The following is a 21,112-nucleotide window of genomic DNA, read 5'->3' on the forward strand; positions in this document are numbered from 1 at the left end:
GTAGTGCCCATTTCTGCTTTATTCATAATTGCACCTTCGCTGCCAGTTGCCACTGGCACATTAGCAGGAACTCAGTATTTCTGGATATACAGAATGGTTCTGGCATTACCCCTTATTCACTGTGTGGTCTTGTGTAAGGGATTTCCCCTCGGCACATGTTTCCTCAACCATAAAACAAGGACAGTGCATTTCTTACAGCGCTGGTACGAACATGAAACACAATGCCCGGTGTAGTGTGCTGGGCACATACTGTGTTTTCCATGGATGTTTATCCCCAAATCTCCACTCTCCTTCACTTTTGAGGATCCCAAATGAGGGAAAAACTAGGACCAGGATTTTCGGGGAAAGCACCATTTTTAAAGCTATCTTTAAAAACGGACAGGGGACAGGTTCCTCAGGTCCAGGATGTATGTGGAGGGATTCCGCCGCCCTCACAGGATGGTCCCTTGTCACAAGTGTCAGAGTCTGGGATAAGCAGAATGTTTGATTCTGACCCTTTTGGGTTCCTGGGCAACTATGAGGTAGTATAGGGCAGGTACAGGCCAGGCCATGTGGCTTGAGGATCCTGAAAAGAGGAACAACACTGATCTTTCGCCCCAGACCTCACATTTCTACGGGGGCTAAGAGAAAGGCCCCTTCTCTGGTGTCAGTTTCAGTTGGTTGGTATGCTTTCAGGAGTTTTGAGAAGGATGCCAAAGTCACATCTTGGCTCAGAGGGAAAAAATATCAAGACTAATTGGCAACGTCTGTCATGGATGCAAGATGGGGTATCGTGGTTGGTTTGCCATGGAGATTTACACAGCAGCATCTAGAGAGAGATTTTCTATAGCCTTTGTCAAAGACCAGGTGTATTGCTTTAACCTTGGCAATTACCAAAAGCCAAAAACCAAAAAATCTATTTTTTACCTCTGTCAGTTTTGTGCTCTCACAGGAGCCACGCCATATTGACAGGCCATGATGACACTTGATGAGGTCTTGATGTAAATAGGAAAACAGACACTAAGCCAGTGAAATGGAGGACCTGTAACTCACAGAAATGCCGGACATGGCAGGTCACATGTATAGTATGTGACATCCATGTCTGCATGCATTCAGCAAATGTTTATTCAGCGCCTACTACATGCCAGGCAGTGTTCTAGAGGCTCTTTTGTTCAGTGAACTAGAGACAAAAATCTTGCCCCGTGAGGCTTATGTTCCAGTAAGGGATGCCACTGACTTTTTATAAAAGCTTATGTATGAAAAACATTTCAACCATTAGAAGGCTGTGCTCCAAAAGCTCCACAACAGATATAGGGAGGGCTTTCTTACTATTATCCACGTACTCTGGCAGGATTGTACCTGTACAACCTATTAATTTGCTCCAGAGCCCAATCATCCATTTCTACTTATTAATGCATAGTTAGCAGAAATGGCACTTCCAGGCTTCTGCCATGTGATGTGTCAATGTGACCCCCATCATAAACCATAGAAAATCGGAATCTTCAAATGTTTGATCCCTTCTAATTTGGCCACTGCTGCATAGATGTGACCTTCCCACTCTGCACCTGCACCTCACCTTGAGGCCCCTATGACTTAAACTATGACCAGCTTCTAGAATAACTTTTCTTCACTTTAGCTTTGGCCAGGTGCTTTGCTGAAGATTCCCAGCTGCATTTCCTATAGGCTTGATGATAGATCTAATCTGTGTCATTAGTTTCTGAGTCAAAGATCCCAGTTGGACAAAATTTGAGCTTTATCAGTATAGGTCCCTTAAGTTATTTTACGGTTTGGGGAAGAAGGGGAGCAATGTGGCCTCTGGCTCCTGGAACTCTGGCAATAATTCAACCTTGGTATCAGATCAGATTTTACATCCCACGGTGTTCCTTCCCATCTTTCCATGCCATTCCAAGACTCCAAATGCAGTCTCTCAGGAACGAGGTGCTTAAAACAAGAACATCTCTTATTACTGGCTTGTGGACAGGAGCTGGAGATGGGGGTAACTGTATCAGTCGAGACTAATTGCACGTGACATAAACCCAATTCAAACTGACTTAAGAAAAAAAAAAGAATGTCATGGTTTGTATGACTGCAGAAGGCTGGTTTTAGGCATGGCTGAGCCAGGAACCAGTTTCTGTTCTCCGTGATGGAGTCACTCTTAGGCAGGCCTTCTACTGGGTAGCCTTACATTGTATTGTGAAGAGAGAACTTCTCTTTTATACCAGTTCCAGCCAAAGTTCCAAGGCTGATGCTCACTGAGCTGATTGATCAGGTGTGGGTCACATGTCCATCCCTGAACCAATCACTGCAATCAGAGGATAGAATACACTGATTGATCTTTTTTTCGATTTGGCATTGAAGTTCATTTCACCCATATTTCATGGGCTGAGAGTGGACAAGGGATGGTTCCACCAAAGAAATCCAGGATGGATTCCTGGATACACAGGAATATATCAAGGTGTTGGCAAGTGGCAAATATCCACTAGAGGGACTCTGTGCTGACTGTCACCATGAAAGAGGGAGGTGACAACATGCCACTTGGTATGGAGGTGGTACTGGCCTTGCATTTGCTTCTTGCAAAAGGACTGAGAGAAAAGCCACCCAAATGTCAGGTCCTAAAAGCAGGGAAGAAGGAGGCCCAGGTGAAGTCACCAACCCACATTCCCTAAACATCCACCTCTGTGCCATCTTGGGTTCATGTCCCTGGGGCATTTCCCTGGGAACATAACTCTCCAGAAACTGGTTAGTGCCACATGACAATCCACATAATTTATTCCCCATCCTGGAATCTGCTGCTTGTCAGAGCTTTAAGGTACCAGTTTCTTCAGTGGTAGACATCCTAAGTTTGAGTCGTAGCACTTTCTAGGGCAGGTAACTACCCAGAACAAGGATATCATTAGAAACCATTCTAGAACAACATTTTGCATTAACTGCTGCATATAATGCTCACTGGTTCTTTGCTGATATTACCAAATGAAGGCTGTTTCTTAATTATCCATTTTTATCATCATTATCACAGTGAAAAGGATCATCTAATTCATGTATATTGCCCTTATTACTGTTGAAGCTAGAGGATGTTTGTCAGGCTGGTCCTGACTACCAGACTGTTGTGTGTGGCCAGGCCAGAGGAACTATAGCAGTTGAAACACGAGTGCTTCCTCAGAACCCCCATCCAAGCTTGTATCACACAATAATGCAGTGTTTTGTTTCCTTTCTCTGCCCCCACTAAATTGTGAGTTCTTTAAGAACAGGAAGCATCTCTCTAATTCCCAGTATACTCTGTATTCAGCATATCATAACTACTCAATACATAAAACTTACCCCAAGCAGTTATTTCTGCTCTTTGTTGGTGTCTACATAGAGATCTGAACAGGAGCCAGAGGAAATATGTATTGAGTAGTTATCATATGCTGAATACAGGGTATGCTGAGAATTAGAGAGAGCTATTCTTAGCGATTGCAAGACAAAGAGGAATAAAGCATAGTTCCTAACTGAGAAGCCCAAAGTCTATCAATTATAGAAATAACATACTAATGATGATATCAGCTAATGTTCATTGAGTGCTATGTGCTAGATACTGAACTACATGCTCTGCATGCATTATCTTGTGTAATTATCTTGACAGTAATATACTATTACCACTCCCACTTTAAAGATCAGGAAGCTAAAGTTTATGGACAAAGCTAAAGAAAGATCCTTTGAAAATGGCAGAGTCAGGGTTTTTTGAGGTTCTTTTTTTGTTTTGGAGACAGGGTCTTGCTGTGTCACCCAGGTTGGAGTGCAGTGACACAGTCTCAGCTCACTGCAACCTCCGCCTTCCAGGTTCAAGCAATTCTCCTACCTCAGCCTCCCAAGTAGCTGGGACTACAGGTGTGTGCCACCATGCCTGGCTAATTTTTGTACTGTTAATAGAGATGGGGTTTCGCCATGTTGGCCAGGCTGGTTTCAAACTCCTGACTTCAGGTGATCTGCCCACCTCGGCCTCCCAAAGTGCCGGGATTACAGGCACGAGCCACTGCCAGCAGCCAGAGTCAGGGTTTGAACTCTTGTCTGTCTGGTTATAATACATGTTCCTAACCACTAAATCAATACTACCTTTACTAAAGCAGGCTGAGTAAAAAAGATGGGGAAGCTGGAATAAACTAATACCCAAAAGATTGGCAGGAGGCTCCAGCACTAGTCCTGTTGACATCAAATCAAATCTTCAATAAAGATATTAAGCTTCTCAGGAAGGTGTATAATGTGAGAAAATATATATATTTTTTGTATATATATGTTTTGTATATATATGTTAATCTGGTCCAATATTTTAATTAGTGAGGGCCTTTGAGGAAGCAAGCAGAGGAACTCCGCAGAGACCTGGAAGTATGTCGATGGCACTTTCTGAAAGCCCATGGAAATGCACATGGATCACTTGAAACAAGCAAACACCTATTGTTCCTTGTTTCCTCTCTCAGCTGGGCACAGGGGCCAGTGGGGGAAGTGTCTTCTTGGCCTTCCTTCAATATAGGGTCAAAAAGAGCAACATAAACGAGCTCTGCCTCTCCCAAGTTTATTTTACATCCTCTCAGAAAGGAGTCAAGAAATAGACATCAGGGACCACATTTGTAAAAATTATGTAAGTTCCGTAACTTACCCCAAGTAGTTATCTCTGCTCTTTGTTGGTGTCTACACAGAGATCTGAACAGGAGCCAGAGGAAAGGGCAGAATAGAGGAGCGACCAGCCTACCGGACTGTCAGGCTGGGAAGAAGTGGGTAGAGTAGGTGCGAGAAGCTTCACAGAGGAGAGAAAAACAAAGCAATGATTTCAGGAGGCCTGTGGCCAAGTGGGTAGCAGAGACCCTGAAATCTGGTTGAGTGTAAGAAGATTCCTTGCCAAGCTGAGGGCAGGATTTCTGGAAAGAACCTAACGCAGAGCTAAAACTAAGCATCACAAGTAGGCCTGCGGAGGTACGGGAAATGTCTATTAGTGTTCAACAAGACTGTGTCCCATGATCTCCTGTATTCATGCAACGCTCATCCTGTACAGGTGCATGTGGATGTGCGATGTGTATGCACTGAGCCAGGTGATGGGAAATCTTGAAGAACAACTTTCCACCAGGAATCTTGTGTAGAACACAGATGAATAGACTGGCAATGGTGATAGTGTGTGAGACCCCCAAAAGGGCAGGCAGAGGGTGCTCTGGGATTGTAAGGAAGATTACCTACCCAAGTCTTTGCTTGAAGGGGCAGTAAGAGAGCTGGGTGGGCTTTGGAAAGCCAGGTGAGCACTAAAGAATGAGCAGGATTCACCCAGGTGAAGCATGTGAACGGGAGCAAGGTAGCAGAGGGGTCTTTTAGAAGCCAAGAAGAAGCAAGGCACAAAATCAGGAAGTAAGAGAGCACATGGCATTTCTAGAACTGCAGGAAACTCAGTCCGGTTTGTGCTCAGAGGGAGGGGTGGGAGGTGGCAAGATGTGGCCCGGCACCAGCCACTCTCAGACTTAGACTGCATGCCAAAGCCAGGGTGCCTTCATTGCTGAGTTTTCCTCCCAAGAGTGGAAATGATCAGGACCTCTTACAGGGCTGTCTTGGGTGTTTAGTGCCACAACTGCCGATAATAAAAAAAAGATTCTTGCTCCTCAAAAATGCCTGATTCTGCATCCAATCATCTTGGCGGGCAGAACCAAAGGAAGCACTTTGCTCATCTTTTCTTGGCCACAAGATTTTCTTGGTGTCCTAATGTTATTAAAATCCTCATAGGCTGAGAAGATGCATTTTGGGCTTCAGAGCATGTCGAAAGTTATATAATTTTCCCAGCCTAATTCTAGCTCAGTGGGCTCAATTTTCGTGGCAATTGAGAATTACCTAGAAAGTTTTAAAAGAAATGCTGATGCCTGGGGCACCCTCAGAGATTCTGACTCAATTGTCTGGAGCCAAGCTGGGCACTGGTATTTTTTAGAGCTCCCCAGGTGATCCCCAGGGCAGCCAGGGTTGAGAATCACTGTAGAATATGCAGCCTAGCAACAGACACTCTCGAGAAAGGAACGGATGCCTCTTGCCAGGTACTCCAGCCGAGTAGATTCTGGGTCAACTTTTCAAATCTCCCTGGCAGATCATCAAAAGCAGCCTGTGGCAACTGCTGAGACCTCTTGGTGCTCCTCCCACTCCCCCACTCCCCACTGTTACAGGTAGATGTAAAGAGCTCTGTTCTAAAGCCACCATAGGGGGCTAAAGAGGAGGGCTACCTCACCCATGCCTGGCACCTCATGGCATCATCTGGCTCCCTGAGCCACATTGTCTGTGCAGCACTAAGAAGCTTTGTCAAGGAATTTTTTTCTTGCATTTACCCGGAAATTCCAAGCAGGCCTCATTAGCACATTACTCAGACTCAGCCAATCCCACATATCACCTTCCTCCTCACCCCCACCTCCAGGCTTTTTTTTCTTCATTTGCCCATTTATTCACTGCAGTTGGATTTTGTTTCCTGTGCCCTGAAAAGCACATTTTTGGAATGGAAATGCTGCTGGAAGAATGCGGGTGGCTGTGAGCTCCACGATCCCAGCCAATCACCCCTCATTGCCCGCCTGGTGAAATCCCATCCATCAGGAGCAGAACAACAAGCCCTCTGAATACTTCCCAAGGAGCTGCCCTGTGTTGTTCCTTCTGTATGGAGACAGCAAATTGGTAGCTGGAGCTCCCAGGTTGTTTCTTGCAGCAATTAGCAGCTGCCCTAGTGTTAATTCCCGATCAATAGCCCGGAGATGCTGCTGCTCTTACAGCTGTCGGGCTGACAGCCTCTACAGCACATTTTGAAAGTAACTTGCCAGTGGTGGGACTCTCTGCTCCTTGGGCACACCCAAGAGAGGCCCTCATCAGGCTTCAGAAGGGGCACCAAGTGCCCCTCACCCAGTGTAAAGGTCTAGTGGCAGGGGGAACAAGCAGCTGGCTCCACCCCCTCTTCTGGTCAGGTGATAACTTGGGGAGACAGTGGAACCAAGGGTCCCCCCCCGAGAGTAGCAGTCACTCAAGATATTCATGAAGCTCTCACTTTTCAATTTTGGCTTGTTTGGTACTTTTTTCTGCTTGAGATGGCTATTATATTTCTTCCATCTAAAACCCTCATTCAAATCCATCTTTTTTTTTTCCCCTAACTCAAATAGCCACAGTTTCTCATTTCTTGCCTATGTTGCTCCCTCCAGCTCCCTGTGGACAGAATGAGACCCGAGAGGATGGTAAAATAATCCAGCTTCCTCCTTGCAAGACAGGAGCTTGGATCGTGCCAGCCATCATGGCCTGCTACCTCTTAGTGGCAAACATCTTGCTGGTCAACCTCCTCATTGCTGTCTTTAAGTAAGTGGATCCTTCAGAGCACGTGGGATGGACGAGGACAGCAGGGTTGAAGGGGAGTCAATGCTTCAGAAAACAGTGGGTTTTTCTCACTTGATTCTGTTTGGTTTCTATTTTAGCAATACATTTTTTGAAGTAAAATCAATATCCAACCAAGTGTGGAAGTTTCAGAGGTATCAGCTCATCATGACTTTCCATGAAAGGCCGGTTCTGCCTCCACCACTGATCATCTTTAGCCACATGACCATGATATTCCAGCATCTGTGCTGCCGATGGAGGAAACACGAGAGCGACCCGGATGAAAGGGACTACGGCCTAAGTACGCTTCAAGTGACAGCCCAGCCACCACAAATCAGAACTCCCTACCACTTCCTATAGGCAATCATGCAGGATGGCATGGCCACCTAGGTCCTCCCACCTCCTGCAGACCGTGGACAGCTCTGAAGGCTTGGAGAGGGTTGGGGCATAGGGGAGTTGGCTTGAATGAGAAATAATGTCGGAAAGAAGATGGCAGAGGCTGAAATACAGTACTCTTCGCCTCAAGTCTTTCTTAGGGAGATACGACCAGTCTCCAGCAGGGCTGTTTTAGCACCTTCATAAGTTCTAAGTGTCTTGCTTTCCAAGAGATCGCAACCCAAAATACATCAACCATATCAATATGCCACCCAAGGCTACATTATGTACAATTTAAGCAATAATCTCTGGACCTATAACTTTTTCCAGTCTCAAACATTTTCCTAAACCTGAGGGATTGTGTCTAGATTGCCTCATGAAAAGACCAGCCCTACTTTCTGTTACTTGACGGACAAAACAGAAGACCCTTTACCATCCACCTTCCGGCCCAGTGTTTCTAACAGGGGGTTCTGTTAGCATTGAGGTGGAACAATTCCTTGTTGCGTAGGATCGTGCCACACGTTACAGGAGGTTTGACATCTCCAGCCTCCACACAGTGAATGCTGGTAACTCCCGCAGGTTCCTATATACCCCTTGGGTCCCACGCTCCATTGAGAACCACGGGGAACCCACCCCATACCAACAAGCTCCTGTGGTTTCTCAAAGTGTGTCAAACAGGCCAGCTACGTCAAATCTACTGAACAAGCGCCTCTGGGAGTATAGCCCAGGAGTCTACCTCCCTCTGTGGGGTCACCAGTATACCTAAGGTTTGAAACCAGAATGATATGGTCAACAGCTTCTCTGAAGCTCTTAACACCCTCCGTGACCTTGCAATGCCCAACTTCTTTTTAGACATCAACATTAGAGAGAGCTGGGAATTCCAGAATTCACTGTATCCATCTGAAACACAAATTTAAGCAAACAGAAAAGTCGGAGGGGTCAGGGTGGATGACCTATGAAATAAACCCTAAGCTTCTCGACTCAGGAACCCTAGCCAATGTGAAGGAGCATGGGGTACAAAGTCAGGGACACCAGGATACGCTAATGAATGATGGCCTGCAGTGAGTAACATGCTGAGGGCTAGCTCAGGGTCCCAAAGTAATTTACAACAAAGTATGACTCGTTTGTGGTAGAAAAGGAACCTCGCTTATCCAGGGAAGGTAGGAAGGGGGTGTCTGTAAGTACAATGCAGGAAGTAGGACAGGCCGGAGATCCATTTCTATTCCAGTGCCCACACCCTTGCACAAGTCCAGAGAACTGCACGAGCCAGACGCTGGGTTAGGTGACAGCCAGATCCATACTGCTGCTGTGCATGGTTTTCTTGTCATTATCATCCATGAGAGCAATAAAAGCATTGCCAGGTCACCAGATGCTCAGAAGGAAGGAACAGCCATGTCCGCTATTTCAGAGAAGAAAGATTTTAGTGCTGTGGCTGGGTCGGAAAGGATGAAGGTCAGGGCCAAGGGCCCTGCCTTGTACATATCAGTCGGGGAAACTGAACTTTTCACCATCCATCTGTAGCCTTAATTAAAAGAACCCAGGGCACTGCCAAGTTCTGGCAGAGCCTCAGACACAAAAACACTCTGAAATGTAAAATTGAATTTTTAAAAAATAGTATTTTATTTTTGCTAAAAAGGCATTACATATAGCCAAAGAAGTTAAATGAAGTGCCAGCAGAATAAGTGTTAAATATACTCCTTGGAGTCTCAAATATAGCAGTCGCAATAGCAGCAAGAGCAATCGGCTGTGATTCGACGGCCTCTCTAAACTGTCTCTTTTCATTCCCCTCCCTCCAGGCTACAATGCGCTGAATTTCATGAGTGAATCTCCAGTGTCCCCTGTGATACAGGTCTTCCTCACCTTAGGAAGCCTCCCATATTTGACAAAAGCAGTCTGATTTCTGGTATTTTCTTTTCTCTCACCTGCTTTTAGATTCATACTTTCCATGCCCCAGGCAAATTCAGAATAAAGTCTCAAAGCAAGCAAGAGCCACCTCAGCAACTAAATCTCCTCCCGGGCTCCAAACGTTTGGGACAATCCCTGTTGCATCTCAAGGGCCTGGGATTAGAAGAGGGACTTGTCCCATTTATGCAATTGGCAAAGCAGTTCTCTCACCCTAACCCTGATTCATAAACCAATTAAAGGTTCAACTTTCCACTGGGCTCTTTCTACTGCTGTATCGGTTACGAATCCATTTACCTCTTATTAACAGAAACCAGGGTAACACAACACAAATAAATAAGGCTTCATTTTTTTCACATAACAAAAGTCAAGAGTCCAGAGCTCAACAACGGCTCACTGAAGTCAAAGATTCAGAGTCCTCCTATTATTAGGCTCAGTTATTCCTTTTGTGCTCTCTTGTTTCATGGCCACAAAATAGCTGCCTCACCTCCAGTCATCACGTTCATGTTCCAGGCAGGAAAAAGAGGGGAAGGTGAAAAACTACAGAAAAAAGCAACCACATCTCTATATTTTATCAGGAAAGTAATATCTCTTCCCAAGACACCACCCCTCCCTCCAGCAGACTGCTTTTGTTTCTTGGCCCAAACTGGGTGCTTGTGGTTGCTGCTAGCTTCAAGGGAAACTGGAAATGTTTGTGTTTGGCTTTCTCAGCTCAGTAGCAGGAAAGGAAAAAAGGAGAAGGAGGTTGCAAAAGGGCTTTTAGTAAGGCCAATCAATATGTCTCTCTGCCGCACCCCCAGCCCAGAAGTTTTTGAGCTTTTGAATAGCTTCTATAGCTCTATGCTTTGAATAGCTTCCGTTCCTTGATTTAGCTTTTTCCCTGGCCTCACGACTTACCTAATTCTACCCAGCTCCTGCAGGAAACCAGTTATGCTCAGGTGAACTTCAGAGACCCATCATAAATCTCATGTTCAGAAAGAACATGGCGATGGAAGTTGCCTAATTGGATTTGGATTTCATTTGAGACTTAGCAAGGAATCCAGGCCCCTTTCCCCACTGGATTTATACTGGGCCTGTCATTAGGCTCACAAATCAGATGCCATTGCTTTTACTTCTCTCCCTCATTGCTCTCTCTTTTTTTTTCCCAGAACTCTTCATAACCGATGATGAGCTCAAGAAAGTACATGACTTTGAAGAGCAGTGCATAGAAGAATACTTCAGAGAAAAGGACGATCGGTTCAATTCATCCAATGATGAGAGGATACGGGTGACTTCGGAAAGGTGTGTTTCATGGACACATGCCTCCGGCAGATGTGCTGTGCCAAGGCATGCTTTATCCATTGAGTTTATTCACACAGTCACAAAACAGAGACTTTTGTGTCTGTTTTTATTGTCTGAGAAATCATGGAGCTTATGAGAGAACAGAACCTTGCCTAAAGTGTCTACAGATCAAAATCCCAGACTTACAGATCCTACACTTCTCCAGCAGGCAGTAGCAGCTGTCCTCCCAGACAGAAGAGAATTTTGAGTACAGGACAGCCTGAGGTTGCTGGCTCAGGTCAGAAACTGGAAAGTTCTGACCCAGATGAAACCCAAGTGAGACTCAGCCCGGCTCTAGGCTCCTCAGCAGTTTATGTTTTGTGTCGGCTATTTAATGTCTTTTCCAAAGGAGTTGAACAGTCCTTGTGCCTGGCTTATATGGGTGCCCAACACCTTCTGAATAAATGACAGTAAGAAAGTTGTAAATTAGCTAAAATAATAATTAGGATTTTCCCCCAGAATTTTTTTCTTTTTATAGAACAAGATAAAAGCAAAAAATAAAATTAAATCAGATTTTTCTACCCAGTGGTTCTGTACATTTACACCTCATTGGTAGCCAGAAGGACTATAAGAAAAATCTTCTATCTGACGGATACACCTCAGAGTATTTTTTTTTAAAGAGAGAGAAAGAAAGAAATCTTCAAATAAACAGAAGAGAATTTTTTAAACCTAATAAGTCTAGCTTTATGAAAATACCTTTACATTTTCTTATTTTTCTCATTTTACTGTAGTCTAATAAAACCTTCATTCCAGGCTGGCACATTCAGAACCTAGCATTTGGGAACCACCACTCTGAATAACACCCAGAATATTATAAGACATTGGTGTAACTTTAAATTTTAGGCATTCGCAATATAAAGATGGCAGAAGCAAATTAGAAATAGTGTAGAAAGGCATAACATATTGATGACTTTTGTCAGTATGACTCAGGCTTCTAAGATTCAAGGCAGTCACCTTCAGTTTTCATGAAATGACATTTTGTCTGCTCATCCACTTCAGACTTCTCTAGTGGCTCTGTAGAAGTTACATAAATGGTATATTCTGTCCCTGGCCTTTTATTTCTTTAAAGAATTCTGTCCAGATAAGTAGGTATATACACATATGCCATTGAGTGATTGTATCCATCAGTACTCAGCCAATACTAATAAACTTTAAAGCAATGCACAGATTTTATACACATCTGTTGCTGCAAAATAGACCATTTTAGGATGATATAATGTAAAGCAATTTTCTGGCAAACAGAAGAAGGAACTAAAAGTCTGAAGATGTATCTCATTCTGAGGCCCTGAGAAAGCTATTTATTAATGGACATATAAGCACGTCGTTCCCCGGAAACTGTGCTATGTGGACACATTACCCATTGTTCAGACATGTTTACAAGGCATTTTTCTTCAGGCGTTTGAAATACTTTAAAATTCAGAAAAACCATAGACCTGGTGGGAAAGAGAGTTAGGGAAAAAAAGAGTTAAGATGCAAGGAAAACTTTGCCTCCTGAGGAACTGGAACGAGGAGGGGCAGCACCAGCACATATGAATAAATTGTGACCATTTCACTAATTCTTTCTGACAACAAACAGAAACTATTGTACATCTACTTGAGCCTCTGGCCCCATGCCTGCAAACCTTTTAAGAATACTCCTTCCCCAAGGCCCTGTTGCTTTTTGGATAATTACAGAGCTCCATCCTCAAAGAGGATGGCCAAGGTGAACAATTTCCGGAAGTCCAGGACAGAATGTAGACCCACCCTCCCTGTTTCCTAGTCATTAAATTGACCTTCTGGAGTAACGGGGGCCTGAAGGACCAAGATGACCTCATGACCAAGCCCAGATGCCAGAGAAACAAACCTAAGCCAGGCTTCATTCTGCTGCTTCTGTTTGAGTGTGTGTGTGTGTGTGTGTGTGTGTGTGTGTGTGTTGGAGTTTTAATGCTGTTGTCACTGTTGTTGTTAGTTTTTTTTGCATTTGTAAGTGAACCAAAAGATAACATCTCTCAACACTGAAAGTGCTCTCAGCACAACAGAAACACCGTAGGGTGCACAAGGGAACAGAGATTAACCACGGGAAGAGCCAGTCTCGAACATCTTCTAGGACGCGTCCCGAGTGTAGTGGCAGGTGAAATCACCTGTCCTATTTACATTTGATTGAGCGAGAGAGAGAAAGATGAAAGATATGGATATGGATATATAAACACACATTTGGAAAGGTACATATGGTTAGATTTACCTAAATTGGCTGTGCATAGTCTATACAGTATGTAGAAAAGCATATAGTTTTACCTTCCCATTAGATAACCCCAATAACAGGGATTTGAAATCAACATTAAGAGCTGGCTCTTTGTCCTGCTAAAAGACTTAGGAAAAGGAGTTTCTTTACAGAGTAAGCTTCATACTCCTCCTCCTGCTACTGCCCTTAAAACACAAGTTATTTATACAGGTTGTATTTGGGTGAGTCTTCTTAGAAATACGAAGATACCCCCATAATTATCCATTTAAATGGATCATTATTCAATCACACTTTTGCAGCACGGTGGTATGTAAAGAGCTAAATACAAATTCAGGAGATCATTAACACCTCACAGGAACTTGATTCTGAAAAATCTTTGTCTTTCCCCTTTTTTATATAGCAAAGACCCTGATGCATCTAGAGAAACTCTAGAATATAATGAGCTAGTGGAGTAACCAATGCCCTCTGCTTTACTTGGGATAATTATACTCAATAACCAAGCTTTTCATCTATTAAGCAACATTGGTGACTGGCTTTCTTTTTTTTTTGATGAGGAGCTTTGGACTCTTGGCTGAAAATAACCAGTTCCTGATGACTGTTTCATCCAATTCTGCGCTCACTATCTTTTTATGAGTTCAGTTCTGTTTCAGTATGTGAATACCAGGCTTTCACCGTTCACACTAAGGACCCACAAGGCGGGCCTCAGTCCTCAGGAAACATGCAGCCTCATTGAGTTCTTGTGTGCATACCAGCAGGGATGACCAGAAGCATCCAACCCAGTGGTTCTCAGTCTCCAGCAGGTCTCAAAATCATCTGGAGGGCTTGCTACAACACAGGTTGCTGGGTACCCCCTTCCCACCCCTAGAGTTTCTGATTCACTAGGTCTGGGGTAAAGCCTGAAAATTGCACTTCTTTTTTTTATTTTTGAGACAGAGTCTTGCTCTGTCATCAGGCTGGAGTGCAGTGGCACAATCTCAGCTCGCTGCAACCTCCGCCTCCTGGATTCAGGTGATTCTCCTGCCTCAGCCTCCCAAGTAGCTGGGACTACAGGTGCCCACCACCATACCCAGCTAATTTTTGTATTTTTAGTAGAGACGGGGTTTCACCATGTTGGCCAGGATGGTTTCAATCTCTTGACCTCGTGAACCATCTGCCTTAGCCTCCCAAAGTGTTCGAATTACAGGTGTGAGCCACTGCGCCTGGCCCAAAAATTGCACTTCTAACATGTTTCCAGGTGATGCTGATGTTAATGTTGACCCTGCTTGTCTGGGAACCATACTTTAAGAACCACTGATGGAAACCAATGGACAGCTCTAAGTGCAAACGTGGGACAGGATGGTGCTGAATTATTCACTGTAGATCATATAAAGTCCTGGCATCTCACATTTGGAGAATGTTCTGGAGGTCACTGAGTGCAGGCTGCTTTCACCCGAAGCACTTGTTTCCTCCACTCCCTGACCAATGGCAACTTATCAAACACGTTCTGAGCAACTGACACAAGCAAGGCCTGAGTAGGAGAAGGGGATACAGGGACTCTACTTTGAAAGAATGCGCTATCTAGTTACACCCAACCTTGATTTGAACACCTCGTGGAAAAGAGGAGAAACTGGCTATGCTACCAGTCTTAGAAAAGAATACAGGAAAAGACTTTTCTTTCTGAAAATTAAGGCCAGGCGTGGTGGCTCACACCTGTAATCCCAGCACTTTGAGAGGCTGAGGTGGGCAGATCACCTGAGTTCAGGAGTTCAAGACCAGCCTGGCCAACAAGGTGATACCCCATCTCTACTAAAAATACAAAAATTAGCCAGGCGTGGTGGCAGGTGCCTGTAATCCCAGCTACTTGGGGGACTGAGGCAGGAGAATCACTTGAACCCAGGAGGTGGAGGCTGCAGTGAATAGAGATAGGGCCACTACACTCCAGCCTGGGCAACAGAATGAGACCCTGCAATCAATCAATCAATCAATCAATCAATAAATGAAAATTAAAATTCTTTTCTCTCTGAAATAAAATTTTGCATATGTGAAGATCACTGTCATCTCCCCACTGTGCTGTCTTTTCCAAACTAGATATCCCATGATTATTTAATTGCTTTCTTACTTTCCAGCAGATCATCCACTACCCTGCTCACTTTCTCAGTGTGCACTTCAAATTGTCAACATCCTCTAAATGTGGTGCCTAAGTTAAACTCAGTTCCCTGTGTTGTAGTCAGAGCCTAAATTTAATTCCTTTATCCATTCATTTACTGTTTTTGAGCACCTACTGTGTACCAGACTAGTACATAGAGAGTAGGACAAGGAATTGTCTTCATGGTACAATGGAAAGGACACTATGATGTGCACAGTATAGTATAACAAAATTTTCATACTGATTCTGCAGTAACTAGCTACGTGACCTTGACCAACTTGCTCAACTCCTCTTAACCGATGTCCCCATGCGTAAAATTGAGTATGAAGACCTAACTGTAGAGTACTAAAAGTTGAGATGCACATATATGAGGTATTATGCTTTCAACAAATGGTGATTATTATTTTTTGACCCACACAGTAGGTGTGCTATACGATTATATTACTATTCTTAGCAACCAAGTCACATCTTCGGTTCAGAGTACACTTTCAGTGAATTAAACCAGGGCTTTTATACATGAGCTGATTCAATATCCTCAAACTTCTTCTTGTGAAATGTTTGTTTTAACCTGGAATCAAGACTTAATATTTATTACAATAAAATTTTTCTTTATTTTTTTCCCGTTAGCTCATTACTTCAGAACCTCAAGTATTTTTGGATCCTGATTTTTTCATCTATTAATTTTTCATCCTGTCCATTTTAGGCCATCATTTGTTTGATGACCACACTTACTATATCTTTGATATAGTTCACCAAAATGTTCACAAGCACAGATCAGATGAAATGAGTCAGAGGACCACGGCATGACTCCAAAAACTATCTTTCATCATGACAGCAGCTCATTGCTTTACCATCTCTCCTTTGGTTAATTAGCCAGCTAGGTATTCCCATTTCTCCAGGTGGCCCAGCATGTCAACCTCCTGTCTAAAACCACAAGGTACAGCACAGATACTGTGCATCTATGTCAATATATTGGTTTTGATTATCAAAAAAGGGGCAAGATTAATATTGGCCTCATGCAATCTCCTGTTAACTAACCTTATCATTTTTAAGCAATCAAAAATACCATCTGTTTAATTACCTACTACTGAGCCATTTTATAATGCTGCCCAGAATTTATGTCAAATTTACATAATTTCTAGAATCCAGGAATTTTAAGTATCAGGAAAAGTTTTTTCTATCTCCAATTTCCTGGCATTTGTTTTTATTTCCCATTGGTTCTTAAGGGTTGCCTACATTTTCTGGTGATCACAGTTGCGAGTTCTTTTAGGATTCCTTTAACCCATTGAAAGCATACTTCAAAAAATGCTGGCTTGTGGGCAACATCTGCCCACGCAGCGCTGTTTTGCTGGACTTGCAGTGATTGTTAAAATTCATCCTGAATATGTCTTTGGAGTAGTCATGCTCTCCACTGCCACAGAGTCCCTGCCTCCATCATCTAACATCCAGCCTGCTTTCCCTACACACTTGATCTGCCTGCCTATAGGCATTTAATCCCCCAGACTCTTGATTAAAGCATCCAGATCATCCCACCATCACCCAACCTGCCAGGCTTCACTTGTCAGAAGAAGTTTGAGGTTTGAATTTTCTCCTTGATGGCAACATTTAAGCAAAAGCAAGGATTTAGCACTGTTCCTAATGTCATCTTTTAATTTAGCATTCTTCCCCAAACAAGTAAGTTTTTTTGCCCTTTTTCATTTTACCTAGATCCAAAAAGTGATAGAAACATAACTATTAATAGTATATTCAAGGCCAGGCACAGAAAGACAAACATCACATGTTCTCACTTATTTGTAGGACCTAAAAATCAAATCAATTGAACTCACGGGCATAAAGAGTAGAAGGATGGTTTCCAGAGGCTGGGAAGGGTAGTGTGGGGTTGGAGAGGGGATGGGAATGGTTAATAGTAACAAAAAAAAAAAAATAGAAAGAATGAATAAGACCTACTATTTGATAGCACAATAGGGTGACTATTCTCAATAATAACTTAATTGTATATTTTAAAATAAAGAATGTAATTGGATTGTTTGTAACTGAAAGGATACATGATTGAGAGGATGGATACCTCATTCTCCATGATGTGCTTATTTCACCTCGCATGCCTGTGTCAAAACATCTCGTGTACCCCATAAATATATACATACACCTACTATGTACCCATAAAATTAAGTAAAAAGTCAGAAAAAAATAGTATATTCAACTTACAATTTTTCATTACAATGGCAGAGAGAAATGACTTAGGATATATGAAATTCATAAGTAATATTTTTTTGAATCAGCGTAAGCCAAAAAGCTGAGCTTCATCCACCTCCCACCATATCTTTTTCCAAAGCTGATCTTTGGTCTCTCCATTGATTAAGTTTAAACATGTTTCTCTTTTTCTCCCCAGAGTTAATGAGAAGGATAATTAACCCACAGGGAAGGGTAGGTGGCCCTAAAGGACTTAATAATTCATAGATTAGATATGAGTCTGTGGATAAGCAGGAGTTTGCTATAACTGTTCTGCATCATTGCCTTTGATTGGAAACCTGTGTTCCCTTATCCAACAGGAGCCCCAAGGATTGAGTTCATGCAATACGGGATTGCTTTTATCCTTATCCTCCATGCACCCCACTGCTGGCACTCAGGGAATGTCTGAAATTTAGAACAGGCATGGCCCGCCAATACTCTGTTCTTTCACCACATTTCAAGGTTATCAGAAAGGAAGGCGAAGTTCCATAAAATAGCATAACAATTCTTAATGCTGTTTTCCTGGCATTTCTTTCTATTTCCCATTGGTTCTTAAGGGTTACCTACATTTTCTGGAGATCACAATTAGGAGTTCTTTCTCCCAACTGTGAGGACATATTGCTGACTGAAGAGGCTAGTTATCATCTTAGCTGGGGTTTTGCACCTACCTATTGGGCCTCCTCTCATGGGCCACCCCACAGCTTTCCAGCACCCCGTTGTGTCCCTGCTCTGATCACCACTTGAGTTATTCAGAACTGAGCCATTTGAGGTTGGAGATTTGAAAGAGGGAACGTTCAATAAAGAGTTCCTCCCATAGCATCTCTGCCTCTCTGCAGTGCCTCCTTTTTCTTAGTCACTTTAGGTATCTGTCTCCTTAAATTACCCATAAATTTGTTATCATCCATATATAGCTCCATTTGTATCCCCCAAATTCTTTGATCAGAATCAGTTCTTAGTGACTACAATCATGACCCAAACTGTTGGTATGTACCTCAGGCCTGTTTATATCTGTGACACCTCTCCATTTACACTGAACTTTTTTTTTTCTTTTTTTGAGACAGGGTCTCACTGTGTCACCCAGGCTGGAGTGCAGTGGCGCCATCTGGGCTCACCACCGCCTCAATCTCCTAGGCTCAAGTGATCCTCCTACCTTGGCCTCCCAAGTACCTGGGACTACAGGCATGTACCACCACACCCAGCTGATCTTTGCATTTCTGGAGAAACCGTGTCTCCTCATGTTGCCCAGGCTGGTCTTAAACTCCTGGGCTCAAGTGATCCACCTTCCTCGGCCTCCCAAAGTGCGGGGATTACAGGTGTGACCCACTGCACCCAACCTGAAAAAATTCCTTTTAAAGATTCAAGGGAGCAGTCTAGTTATGAAACAAACATATGTAACCTTGACTCTAGGACTTTTTCTTTTATAACCCCTATATTAAACCCCTATCAGTTAAGACCATGACCTAAGTGATCATACATTTAGATGGTTAAACACACCTAGAATTCTGGGAGAAAATGGAGAAAACAGTCCATTATTTTTTTAGCCAAGCCTTACCTTTCAGCCCATCTCTGAGTCCATAGGAGAGTTAAGGTTTGATGAGAACAGTTGCTTGGCCCTATTCCAACAGGGTTCTGTCTCCTGGTTCCATGCCCTGCAGCCACGCCTCTTCACTCTTGGGGCTCTCCCACGTACCTTCTCTTTCCCTGAGGAGACTCTTCCTCCTGCACTACTCTGCCATCCTGTCATCTCCTTTGGCTACTCAGTGTCTGTGTCCAGTTTACTGCTTCCATCCAGGCAACCAGGTCCTGACTCTTCTTTGTGGGGGAAAAAAAAAATGCTGTGTGCAGTGGCTCCTGCCTGTAAAAATCCCAGCACTTTGAGAGGCTAAGGTGGATGATCGATCTCTTGAGATCAGGAGTTTGAGACCAGCCTGGACAACATGGTGAAACCCTGTCTCTACAAAAAGTACAAAAATTAGCTGGGTGTCATGGTGCATGCCTGTGGTTCCAGCTACTCAGGAGGCTGCAGTGGAGGACTGCCTGAGCCCCAGGAGGTCAAGACTACAGCGAACTGTGATCGTGCCACTGCACTCAGCCTGGGTGACAGAGTGAGACCCTGTCTCAGGAAAAAAAGCAAAATAAAAATAAATACTAAATAAAAAGACGCAGGATCTCCCTGTGTTGCCCCGGCTGTCTGTGGTGCTGTGGCACAGTCATAGCTCACTGCAGCCTCGAACTCCAGGGCTCTAGCCATTCTTCTGCCTCAGCCTCTTGAGTAGTTGGGGCTATAGGGACACACGGCTTTTTAGGTCCTGACTCCTCTGTTACCTGTTGCTGCTGCACCAGCCCTGCATTGGATCCTGGGGCTGAAGGTTGGGGGCGGGATGTGGACAGAGAGGCCCCCACAGCACAGGCAATGGCAAGGAGATACCTCACAGCACTCAGACCAGTGACCACATGCAGTTAGGTCAAAACAGTAACTTTATCTCCATCAGTATCAACCTGGTACACACTGGGCTCCAGAGAGAAAGGGAGAAGGAGAAATAAAACCACCCTGCCTCTTATTACTCTCCTAGCATGAGAGAGCTAGTGAGACCCAATACCTAAAGTATGTTAGGCAAAACATCTCGTGCTACAGAAATGCATGATCTGTCCTCCTCTGGACTTAAATGAACAAGTATTTTATACACTTAACAAAGTTTATTGGCTGGGCGTGGTGGCTCATGCCTGTAAGACCAGCACTTTGGGAGGCCAAGGCGGGAGGACCGCTTGAGCCCAGGAGTTCAAGCCCAGCCTGAGCAACGTAATAGGACCCCATTGCTACAAAGAAATTTTCAAAAATTAGCTGGGCATGGTGGTGCTCACCTATACTCCCAGCTACTTGGGAGTCTGAAGTAGGAGCATCACTTGAGCCTGGGAAGTCAAGGCTGCAGTGAGCCATATTTGCACTACTGCCTTCCAGCCTGGGTGACAGAGTGAAACGTTAACTCAAAAATAAATAAATATAACGGATTATTGCACTGCAAAAAATTTAACTACAGTACTTGCAAAATCAAACTCCATAGGCTAGATGGTGAAAAAGTAATTGCAAGTCTATGAGATGCACAAACTTGTTATTTTAAGTAATTTTGTTTCTTTGGCTATGTTTATATGACAAAATGAAGTGACAGAGGAAAAAGCTGTATTTTCCTTCTGAATTAACTGTGTCAGCTGAGTGCATGGCATTGAACTTGCCAGACACAGAATGGCTCAATGTACAAGTCTTCTGAGAATACACTTGGGCATGGTGGCTCCTGAGATATTCTGGGTTGGTTATGGGGCAGCAGGAGGGAGAAAAGAAAAAATGACAAGCAGAGCTCTTAAGGGCAGGCTGGGACCTTCTGTGAGTGAAGGGAAGCCGAAGGATAAAAGCAGAGTGGGGGTGGGGGCCCTTAGAGAGGCAGAAATGTGCCCCAAGGCAGAGGAGTCACACCGCCATGCTCCTGGCCAGCAGGGGAGGAGGTTTTTAAGAAGCCGACAGGTCTCTCAGAGATCCACATGCCTCTTGTATTATACCTGCTTCTGGCATTGACATGTGTGTGCTTCCCTAATAGAGGTGTTGCTGTCATTAACACCTCACC

The 21,112-nt window shown here is 43.8% G+C and overlaps 1 protein-coding gene across 18 annotated transcripts in view; it reads left to right on the forward strand.

Moving 5' to 3' along the window:
• Positions 1-21,112, forward strand: part of TRPM3 (transient receptor potential cation channel subfamily M member 3) — a 605,449-nt gene that overhangs the window by 574,093 nt on the left and 10,244 nt on the right. For all 18 annotated transcript variants that reach the window (XM_064361657.1, XM_064361664.1, XM_064361658.1 and 15 more), the window contains 3 exons: positions 7,158-7,308; positions 7,425-7,624; positions 10,749-10,881. In XM_064361657.1, coding sequence (XP_064217727.1) covers positions 7,158-7,308; positions 7,425-7,624; positions 10,749-10,881 — 484 coding nt within the window. The remainder of the gene's footprint in view (positions 1-7,157; positions 7,309-7,424; positions 7,625-10,748; positions 10,882-21,112) is intronic.

Source organism: Aotus nancymaae, unplaced genomic scaffold (genome assembly GCF_030222135.1).
Source record: "Aotus nancymaae isolate 86718 unplaced genomic scaffold, 86718_ANA_hifiasm-v0.15.2.pri h1tg000041l, whole genome shotgun sequence".
Classification (NCBI taxonomy): Eukaryota; Metazoa; Chordata; class Mammalia; order Primates; family Aotidae; genus Aotus; species Aotus nancymaae.